The 12,361-nt window shown below is 31.5% G+C and overlaps 1 protein-coding gene across 1 annotated transcript in view; it reads right to left on the bottom strand.

The window, feature by feature from the left end:
- Sol1 (CUB domain-containing protein Sol1) overlaps window positions 1–12,361 on the bottom strand; it is a 1,033,997-nt gene that overhangs the window by 667,505 nt on the left and 354,131 nt on the right. Inside the window, exon 4 of the mRNA XM_076419377.1 lies at window positions 4,852–4,915. Within this exon, the coding sequence (XP_076275492.1) occupies window positions 4,852–4,915 (64 nt within the window). The remainder of the gene's footprint in view (window positions 1–4,851; window positions 4,916–12,361) is intronic.

The raw sequence follows: 12,361 nt of genomic DNA, 5'->3' as shown, positions 1-12,361 counted from the left end.
ATATATGTATATATATATATATATATATATATATATATATATATATATATATATATATATATATATATATATTTATATTAAGTCGTTCATTTTATGGAATTACTTCAAAACACTCACATTAAATATAACATGTGAGTTAAATTGCACAAGGACTGACCAGCAAAAAATTTTCTCCAAACAATTGATTGACATTGATAATTTGTTTTTTTTTGTCCAAATTTGCACTGGCACATCATCTGAATAAATACATTTCCTACTAATTTTTATCACTCTTTTGTTCGTTTCTTGTCAACATTACACAAAATTATAAAATTATATTGGGTTGATCGAAGGTTTTAAGTTGGCTGATTCCGTTACTAACCAAGTTGATGTTATTAAATATCCAAACGAATTTCATTAGTTTTAAAGTCGCCACATATTTATAATGGCATCCCGCTTATGGTGAAAGAATATTATGAATAGTGTCATGGGAGCTATAACTTTTAAAGGGAAGTATAAAGGTGAAGACGTATAGATTCCACCCATGTAGATAAATACTTTCCTCAGAAATTGACAACTAACTCAATCCTAAAAAGGATCCTGGAATTGATGATAGTTTACCTGGGTTATTAAAAGGGCTCCCACGAAAAGCAATAATTATGTTGACATATATATTCAATGCCTGTTTGAGACTGAACCCATGTTCCGGAACGTCTTAAGGTTGCTCAAATAGTTATGTTTAAAATTATATGAGAAACTGCAGTTAAAACGTATTAAACCCTTTCTACGGTATGTTATATGGCTCGGTGAATGGAGATAAAAACGAAATGGAACAGTGGTGTTTACATTATGTGATTGTTATTTATTGATGTAATATAAAATGATCGGCGCTGGATTTTCCTGTTGACAAGGTTTGGGCAGTCGATGGTACATCTGAACCCAACGCTGGTTAGATACTGATTGAATGAAAGTACCCTTCAATAACATTCCAGATAAACGTATCGGGCCTGCCAGATAATCGTTATCATTTCACAATTGACACTGCTTGCACCCCTCCCGGTTTCAATATATGGGATTTTATTTTTGTGCATTTTGTAGACAGTTATTCCACGATGTAAAATTTAACATGCCTCAAGTTACTACACATTTATAGAAATACCAAATTGCCAGTGTAGATTTCGAAATAACCACACAAAAATCGAGCAAGTGCACAGAGTAACAGCGGTTGTAGAAAATTCATTTGAAAAAAGGAAATACTGCCCTGCAATATGCCTGATCGCTTCACAAGCTTTTGACCGGGTATTGCATATGGGATTAATATACAAAATAAGCAAATTGCCCACCGCCGAATTATTGTCTATTGCTGAAATCATATATTTTCGTAAGAAAATTTGAAAACTCGCATGAAGGTGCATTCTCAACATTTAGACCTATTTCGGCTGGAGTTCCACGGGGTAGTCTCTTGGAACTACTCCTATATCTGCTCTATACTGCTGATATCCCAACAATAAAAGAAACAGTACTTGGAACATTTGCCGACGACACAGTTATCGTGGCAAAAGATCTCTGTCTAAAGCTGTAAAAAAAAAGAAGTACCTGTCAACAAGATCTACAAATGGACTAGAGACTCCAAATCGGTCCATGTTACATTTGCGTTATATCACTTAGCGGATGCCCTATTCCTCAAGCAGAATTAGCCAAATACCTTGAGATATATCTGGATGGTAGGTTAAACTGGAAATATCAGAAATAGCAGAAACATATTAGGCAAAAAACAGAGCAGATTAGACTCAAAGTCAAGCAACTGTACTGTTAGTCTCAACTAAGAATATAAGAAGATACTCTCAACTTGACTATTGTTTATCAACCAATCATATCAGCGAATTTGGACCCGTGAGGTGTAAATATGGGGTTGCACTAAGATATCAAATCAACTAGTAATCCAAGGTACCGAAAACAAAGTTCGACGATTAATTACCAATGCTCATAGCTACGTAACTAACGAAAAGTTGCACGATGACCTTGAAATCAAATGGATTCACTAAGTGATCCAATATTTCGCCCTAAAATATGGAATAATATTGGTAAATCACAGCAAAATGGAATCAATATAGCTACTGGAGGAGACGAAGGAAATCATAAGATTGAAGCCAGCCAATTGAAGTATTAGCCCTGTACTCGCCTTGCTTGTGTATTAATACTAGTATAGCAGGACAGTAGCAATACATTAAAATTAATAATAAAATATTGTACAAAGCATATCTAATGTAAGATATAATTAATTTAAAAAAATTAGATAAATATACTACAAGGGCAGTCGTTAAGTACCCAATCTTGAAAGTCTATGTTAAACCATCCAGCATTATTTATTTACATGCCAGAAAAGAAAATCAACAATGTTGTGTATCAAAAAACGTCAACATTATGTTTTTTGAAATAACTTATATTTTATTATTTAGTCAAGTTCGAATTGAATATTCATAGCTCAGACTGATTAACGTCCGACGAGTCCGATACATTAAAATAATAACTATAAGTTGTAATTAAAATAATTCAAATATTAAAAGTTTTGGTTTATTGGAAATTTCCAATGCGTTGTTATTTTTTATTTTATTACAATTACCATTTTCATAAAATGTTCGTATAATAATGGATATTAATAAAACGTCATTCTTTATTATGTAATATTGATAAAGATTTATGCGCATTATATATCATTTTCCTTAAACATTTTACGTTAACATTGCTACGGAAAAGGAAAATCGTTAAATCTAAATCTTTTCCTATCGGTCGAATTTCTATCCTCACGGGCATCCTTAGCGAAAAGTAAGGATTGCCATAAATTCACACTTTTATTAAAATTCAGATTTAGAACGGATGCAGAACGTAATATTTAGAATTTATCGTTTAATATTAGTGCCGCCTTTGGAACTCCACTGTTTCCAACGTAAGCCTATTTGAATTATTGTTGTGCTAGGTTTTTGATTCGAGCTGAAATCGTATTTAGTTTTTGTACTCTATTCTCCAGTATGATTTGCAAAAGCTTTCCATTGTAAAGATAGTACTTTATGTCAGTAGGGCCTTATCTCGAAAGGTTCTTCGAGCTGCGATTTATTTTAACATTAACAACACTATGATATTTGGAAACTATAATGTCATCTTGAAGTAGATCTTAGTTGCAAAATTATATTTCCAGCCAATTTTTTTTCTAGAAAGCTGGTGTAAACGAGTGTTAGATTTAAGACATTGAAAACTATTTCTTGTACGTTAATATGCGGTTTTCTTTAATGTGCTAGGGGATTATCTATGTATATTAAGAAATGTCAACAAATATCAAAAGGGTTTTTTATGTTATCTTATCATCATATATCATTTTTTCAATTTAAAAAGATATATAATCAGAGAAATGGATATAAAATATATGAATCAAAATACTCAATTAATTCCGACAATTTTTTTTCATCCTTCTGGTACAATAGTGATACCGTATAGAAAAAAAGACGCTAATATGGCAGCGATATACTCATCGATGTTCCATTAGTGCCACAAGAGTGTACCTTTAAGAAATTTGAAACATGTGGTCAGGCGTTGTCATGTAAAATAATATATTTGCGTCTGTTAATCGTTATTGCTGATATTTTTTACAACAACAGGTCGTCCAATTTGTCCACCTGATGCCAGTAGAAATTTGTAGCAACAGTTTCATTCGGTTTTAATAACTCATAATGCTAATAACCGTACTGAATTCACCATATATACAACAAAACATTGTTAAAACCAAAACCGACAATTAGGATATGATGGGGCAGCCTCACTACAATAACTCTGAATAACTCTATAACATTATGTGGTTTTGTGGAGATGCCAAAACCATCAATTTAGGTTAGGTTGTTTGAAAGTTGTGTACATATTCCTAACAAAAACAAACCATCAAAATAATAAGACATCAATATCAAATCATCAAATTTATATCAAATCATCAATATAAATTAAAATATGTAGTAAAATGGTAAAAGCTGATGACAAACTTGACTTAATAAATAGTGAAACTCTAACTAATTAATTAACAATTAACAAGAAATAAACACTCAAATAATATAAAAAATAGTAATAACAAATATATTTTTTATAACATCTGTATTAGATACGCTTCGTACAATCTTAATTTACAATTAATTTATTACTACTTTTCCTATGTACTTGGATTAATTAACAAGCAAGACGAGTGCAAGAAAGTACATCAGTATGTATTGCTCAATAACAAATAAATAAATACAATTTTATGTGAGTAATGGGTATATGATTTGCTCTAGTCCAAGTTGATCCGTATTTGCAAACTTGTGTATTTATTTGCTTTAAAACATTTGACTCTATTGAATACCTTATTATTTTATTTTATAGGTTTTAAAGGTTATACGATTAATGAATCACATTATATAAAAACCAATTTTGTTTAAGAAATTATAAAAAATTCCTGAAATGTTTAAATCTTCTTACAACGATAATTTGAATTACACAGAACATTAAACTATGATTATTTCACTACGCCTCGCCTGCACGTCGACTGCGGAATAAATTAATCTGCTAAGGAAAACTATAAACATAAGCTTTGTTTCATTAAAGAATGTCCCAAAGCTCCGCGAGAACCTTCAACAATTATGCTAGACTACGTGACTGTACTATTTGCTACGACTACAAAATAACTGAATCAAGTGAAGGCGACGGAAATGTTCGTAATGAAAACGGCACAATTTAAAGCAGTATCTTTTGTCTTAATTTACTACCGGGGCGTAAAATTAAAAATTATTAGAAAATTAGAAAATTATCGTATACCATTTATAGGATCAGAGTTAACTGCTTAAGGGCACTTACCTGGATGAACTGCATCACCCACAACGATGAATGTTATTTGCAATACCAGCAGAAGAAAGGATACCTGAAATAAGAAATAATAGTATAGATTTTATTTGATGGAATAATAAATGATTTATTTAGAAGGTTAAGTATATACCTTTCAATATCATGGTTCATCCAGATTGAAATGGTCCATTTTCGCCGATTTCGAAAACCGCTATTTCCTACCTGTCCTTATTGTTTTTGCGCTAATACCGAAAAACTACGGAAAATCGGCAAATCGGCCAAATTATAAAACTTCAATATCTCATATCTCGGAAACTAAAAGAGATAATAATAGCCGGCTTGGTTGGCGCAGTAGTATAGATATGAAAAACAATGAAACTAGAGTAGTTTATTACGAAATATAGAAACCCGCCGGAAACCAGTGAAACCAAAGTAGTTTACAGAGAAAAGTGCGGCGATTGTTGGGGCGAAAACCGTCGCAAAAAACTTCGTAATCACTGATTGATTTAGCAAAATTATCAAATTTCAATGCATCGTATTTCCGAAACCTAAAAAAAAGATAATTCACAATGCGAGATGGAATTCTTAATTCTTTAAATATTCAATCTTAATCAGTCTAGTTTCACACACATAGTAATAAAAATTAAAATTTTACAGAAAAAGGTTTATAGAGAAAAGGTTTGCGATTCTTGTGACGAAAACCCCAATTTATTATCTGGTTTTTTTTGTGTAAATGCCGAAAAAACGGTGATTATCTATTTTTCAATTTTCTTAATTTGAATGCGTTATATCTCGGGAACTAAAAAATGTAATTTAAAATATAAAATATGGTTTATTAGACGGCCTACTGTACCGGATACGGAAAATCACTTAAATTAATATTATTAATTAATTTAATATTATTTTTGTACTGTTTGGGCTCAGCAACCACTTCAAACTGATCAGTTGTTAGTACTTAAAATAATATTATAAATAGATATATAGGTTTAGGTAGGTATTAAATAAAATTGAATGTATATATTAGAATATAAAATACCTGTAGTAGATAGCTTAATTAAGTTTTTTATTTATTTCTATTTAGTTATTACAATGACTATTATGTACATATTTTATTTTTAAACGTTTTTTGTTTGAGTTAAAAATTTAAAATTGATAATTTTTTACTTTTTAGTGAGTTCCTCGTTTATTTGTTCAAGTCGGTTCAATTTTTTTATTAAACATATTTTATTTGCCTCTTCTCTTTTTAGTGTTAGATATTTACCCAATAAATTACGCAGTTAGTTTATTAAGTATTACAATGGGTAGGTCAAGTAAATGTGCAGCCCGTATGAGAAAAAAGAGGAATAAAGAAACAATGATTGAAAATAAAGAACGCTTTAGGCCCCGGGGTCCGCTACTTAGTCTAGGTGATTTGACAAAAGTTTCAACCAAAGCAGAAAAGAAAATTGCTGTCCCCGTTGGGAATCGAACCCGGAACCTCCGCATGTGAGCTTAACGTTCTAACCATTACACTATAGAAAGAGTTGCCTGCAATATTTCAGAGGCTTCTCGTATTTCGTGCTTTAAAAGCAAACTGAATGGCTTTTACACTGAACTACTTCTGATTTTCGGCACTTCAGTTTACCAATAACATTACACACAACAGCCGAACATAGAACCTCCTCCTTTTTGAAGTTCGTTAAATATAAGAGGTGGGCAGAAATTCCAATCCAGAGAACCTAGAAAATCATTTTAGAAACATTGATACTCTTGGCAAGGGCTGTCCTTCCAATCATTCATTTATATACGGAGAGTTAATGGAAAACAATATTGGAAGTGTGGAAAATATCAGCGAATCATCAATTCCGGTTGATGGGGTTTAAAGAAATCAGAAAATTCAATCATCAAAAACCAAATAAATTCCTAACTGGCGATCACCAAAGTTGATATTCTCAACTCTTGTATTGCTAGAATATAGCCGGAATACTCCAAATGCCATGTGGTGGAAGGAATAACATCTGAATATTGTGGCAGAAGTTAATTTTTATGAAGGTTGCATAGGTAAATTCGTGGCCTTCATCACGAGAGTTATATTTCCCGATACACAATTTAAAAAAAACTATATAACAGGTCAAAAGTCCCCGGCCTGACACAGATGGCGCTACTAGAATTAAGTCCATATGTCTTTCAGTTAGCCCTAACCCTCAAAAGATGCATGTAAAAATTTGATAGCTGCCGCATTAATCAGTTTGTGAATTATAGCATTTTGATTGAAGCAACTTTTGTTATTGTAAAAAAAGTAAAAAAAGGAATTTCGCGTTTGGATAAAATATTGCTTTTCGGAGAGAAAAAATACAGTTGAAGCAAAAACTTGGCCTGATGCCGAGTTTCCGTACACTGCCCCAAGAAAATCAACCATCAATTGTTGATATACTAAGTTTAGACGTGGTGAAATGAGCACCGAAGACGGTGAATGCAGTGGATGCCCAAAAGAGTTTGTTACCGAAGAAAATATTTAAAAAATCCACAAAATGATTTTGAATAACCGTAAATTGAAATTGAATGAAATAGCGGACACTCTAAAAATACCAACTGGATATGTGCATCATATCATTCACGAATATTTGGGTATGAGAAAGCTCTGTGCGAAGTGGGCGGCACACACTTGCGAGCTCACTTTTGACCAAAAATAACGACGACTTGATGATTCGGAGTAGTGCTTGAAGATGATCGAGCGTAACAAACCCGAATGTTTGCGTCGATATGTGACAATGGATGAAACATGGCTCCATCATCTCACTCCGAAGTCCAAGCGACAATCATCTGAGTGGACTGTATACGATGAACTGTATGACTTTTCAATTGACCTGTTACTTCGCATAAGTATAATTTTCAAGTTCTGCGTCAAAATCGGTTCTTTAATTAGAAAAGAAGTTTTTCATGAAAAAAAAAATTAATAGTTAATTAATTAATAATAATTTAATATTTAATTATTTTTTTAATAAAACTATCAAACTGTAAGACTAAGAAGTTGATTTACGGTTTTTAATAAGTAACATGTTAAAAAAACAAGCTGGCGCTTTTCAAAATTATTGAAAATATATCGCTCATTTGTTTATTGATTTTTCTAAAGCCCATCATGGAAATCATCCTTTATACATTCCGCCTCTCACCCATAATTGTATGAATACGTCGAACGTCAGTTTCCACTCAAGGACGCATTAATCGCGTTAAAGCTGAAAGCAATAGGATTACATTATGAAAACCCAGGCCTGAAATATTGCCCGTCAACTGTAAATAAACATTCAGACGCCAGTTATATTTATGGTGATTCTTCGAGAAACGAATCTGACAAATTCAGCGACGCAATTCCCAATACGCTTTTTTCCATTTTCGTCTTGTAATGACAGATACGAACTGTGAAGGCGCACAAAGACGACGCGGAAGTTGGCTGGAACGGCGACGCCATCTGAGGAAAAAAGCACAATCCCCACACTACGGCTCCCCGAGAAGGAATAAAAAAGCATATTTTTCCCCAAAGAGAGGCAGCGAACTCGAAAATGTTTGTATGAACCGGAAATATCCCGCTTGAATTTTAATGGAAATAATCTGATGCCGACGTATTTTGCAGAATGCAACATATAACGCACCGCTTATTTCAAGACTGAACTGGATCACGAACGATAAAGTTTATTTACATCTCCATTAAGAATACTCAATCTTATCCACTTTTTTCGATTAATATAATAGGTTACAAAAATCCGTCTTACTGCAACTGATATAACACATTTACATTAAATAGTGATCACCCGGTAGTCGATATTCGACTACGCTTTATTAAATTAGTAATGTTATTATTATAGCTATATAATTTACTCTTTAGGGTAACCTGGTAACCTGATATGGCTCGGTGAATGGAGGTAAAACGAAATGAAACAGTGGTGTTTACATTATGTGACCGTTATTTATTGTCAATATAAAAAGTGTAGAAAATACAAAATAGATAAAAAGGATGGCAGCGGTGTTATTTGGAGACGAGTCTTGGGTAGTCGATGGTGGCACGTCTAAACCAAACGATGGTCGAGTACTGAATCATTCAAAATACCCTTCAACAACATCCCAGATAAACGTCTCGGGGTTGCCAGCTATTCGCTATCGGGTTCTAGTTGGCGCTGCTGGTACCCCGCCCGTATTCAACATCTGGGATTATATTTTTGGGTATTTTGTAGACCGTTATTCCACTATGTAAAATTCGACATGCCTCAAGGTCGCTACAATTATTACATCATCTAGCGCCACTCTAAGGATTTAATACCACTTTTGTAAATCGATTTATCTTTTGCCTCAAAATAGGCCTCTCACCTGTTGCTGTCCACTCAAATAACGATCGTTTTGATTCCGGAGTGAAGCGATGGATCCATGTTTCATCCATTGTCCCGTATCGACGCCAAAGTTATGTTTTGTTAGGTTTAAACATGGCCATTGCTACTCAAAATCATCAGTACGTTCTTATTTTTGGTGAACCATGAGGCCACCAAATCTGAACAGAGCTTTCTCATACAATCTAAGACCCACACGTTCTTTTTATATCTTTGTAATGTTACATAACTCATGCAACTTTACTTTTCGATCATTCAAAAGGATTTTGTGGATTTTTTTATGTTTTTTTGGTGTTACCTCTTTAATTGGACGTCCACTGCGTCTGCATCATCAGTGTCTCTACAACCGAGTCTGAAGACAGGAAACCAACGTTTTATTGCTGTTCCTGATGAAGCACTTTTCAAGCCCTTGCTTTGTTTGAATGGTATTTTTCCCATCAAGAAGCAGTGTAAAATTAAAACACGAAATTTTGTTTGATCCATTGTTTTGCATATAATAAAAGTAGTGTCACTTTTATAGCAAAATAACTCACAAGTAGAATACCATGATGAATTTTAGCAGCTTTCTTTTGGTAGTTAGTACTCACTGTCAAAGTGGTGAATGCAACAAACAAAGCCATCTATGTGTTAGGCCCCGGAAGATGCCAAATACCGACACGCCCTGATATTGTCTTAATTTAGTGATTATTGTATATAAACATGCTTTTCAATGTCACTTCTACAACAAAGGTATATTAAATACTTTTATCAAATAAGTTCTTCAATTAAATAATATATAAGTTTACTTTTATTTCATATATATAGCGTTAAAATGACAGAAATGTTAATTAAGTGTTATGATTATTTGAATTATTAAGTATTAAAATATAGTTAGTTATAACTATGAATTATTTAAAATTTTAATGACTTCAGAACACAGAAATATTCACATTCAGAAATATAATAATTGTATATGGTATACGTTCTTCTTTTTTTAATTATGTATGGTGAATAGTAAGACAGTAATCACCGCTAAGAAAGATGACTATATTACAAAGGGACTTTATTACAAACATTAAATTACTACTAGCTTTTAATCAACTATGTTTATTAACGAATTAAATAAAATAACAATTGATTAAATTAAATTTTTATAACCCCGAAATATCTAACAGTTTTAAAACACTTTGTAAATAACTGAGACAAATGCATAATTTCTACTCAATGTAACATCGATTATCGATCACCAATGAAAATTATGTGGTAATTAACTCGAGTAACCTACTATAGATCCGCATATTTTAATCTATCATAATTATTATCTAATATTTACGTTCAAAATCATTTTGCTATGCTTTGTTTGATAAAAGAGAAATTTACCTATAATCAAATTCTATTACAATTTTTTTGCCACTTTCTCAAATACCTTACTGCAAAATTAATTTATTTAAGGCAATTAGAAGTATTCAGTTTCTAGTTTCTTTTTAGCTCTCGTTATTCCTTTGCTTCCATTTTTGTGTTTGTGTTCCACAGGTGAACAAGCTCAACTACAAAATGGGAATTAAAACTCCATAAAGTTTTCATATAAATTTTAATATTATTTGCAACACTCATTTTAAATCCTGATATATAAATTATTTTGTTTATTACGCTATGACTAATAAAGTATTAATACCAATAATATTTACTGAAACAACTTAACAATCTTAATAAATAATTCTAACACAATGATATAGAATATCTACAGACATATGTTAGACTATCGACTACTGTAAGTTTTAAGCGTCTATACACATTTTCAGACATTCTGTGATTTCCTTCCATCCATTCTTAAAATTACAAATTAATTGATTAATGTCTATATTATTAATCTGAAAAAACTGGGCAAACAAATCTTATTCTTGAATTTTCTTAGAGTATATGGGGATAAAATTTTGGCATATCATGTGTCTCTTTTCGTAATTGAATGTGCGTTTTCATAAACAGAATATATATATATATATATATATATATATATATATATATATATATATGTATATATATATATATATATAGTCTATTTTAAACAGCAGTGAACTCACGTCAACTGAATTGATGACCTCAAAAGGTCGCAATGAAGCCGCATCAACTCTGAGTGTTAGTTCATTTTAGCTTTGACATACAACAATATTCTAATATAAATAAAATAATTAAACTGTTTAAAGTACAAAATTATAATTTTAAATTAAAAAATACTGTTATAAAATAGAATTTATTTCAAAATTATAGCACATGTAATATATATTGTATCAATGGACTTAAAACTACAATTAATTATACAGTTATAACCGTTTGTAGGTTAGAGTTGTATTTTATTATGTTTACATTAATTTTTTTCCATACTAGTTATGAGTTAGAGTTCCAGTCGCGTTTTTTTATGTAGTGATATCCTCTGAAGGCCTAATCTACCTAATTAACAATTATATATCCAAGTAATATGTTTTACTTTCATTAGAGAGCATATTTACCTTTTAATCTTATTTCTTATTTCCTTCGGTACAGTGTCAGTTTATTCAATTACTACCTGTATATATATTTCTTGATAAAATTAGAATTAATCATCTAGTATTATCTGTAATGCATTTGCCATATCTGAAAAACAGTTATTATTCTTTATTTCCCCAGGCATTTTAAACAAATGTTCATGTATATTGTGAACAATTACACCCATATTTCTGCACGTATTTCTTTCACACTCTACAATAAGATTCCCACAGTTATCGTATATTAATTATATATCACCTTCAGTTATTTTCACTCCCATCACCCTGTCTTGGAAATTTTAAGCATTGAATCAGAATCCCATACTCTGAAAGTTTCAGTCAAGTGAATAACTGAGCTGTTAATTTCCAATCTAACATTTGTTCACAATTCCATCATTTGTTGCATCATCATGCTGATCGAGTTCATCCAAACTGAAAATTTTATTAAATATTTCTGTTTGCAGCATGAAGAACAATATATCTACAATGAACTATTAATAAATGCAATGAAAAATAAAACGTAATCAATTTTTATTAGAACGTTTAACTTTTTCCATCAACTTGTGTTGTCTTATTTTTATTGTCATCTTGCCATGAGTGGATATTAGTCTCCTTCTGAAAAATTTATTGTTTCATCTAAATACACATATTGAAATAATAAGT

The sequence above is a fragment of the Rhynchophorus ferrugineus genome, unplaced genomic scaffold (genome assembly GCF_030347505.1).
Source record: "Rhynchophorus ferrugineus isolate W39M unplaced genomic scaffold, kcgeb_rfMv2 rfM1, whole genome shotgun sequence".
Taxonomy (NCBI): Eukaryota; Metazoa; Arthropoda; class Insecta; order Coleoptera; family Curculionidae; genus Rhynchophorus; species Rhynchophorus ferrugineus.
The sequence above is the reverse complement of the archived record's forward strand: the minus strand, read 5'-3'. Positions and strand labels throughout refer to the sequence as shown.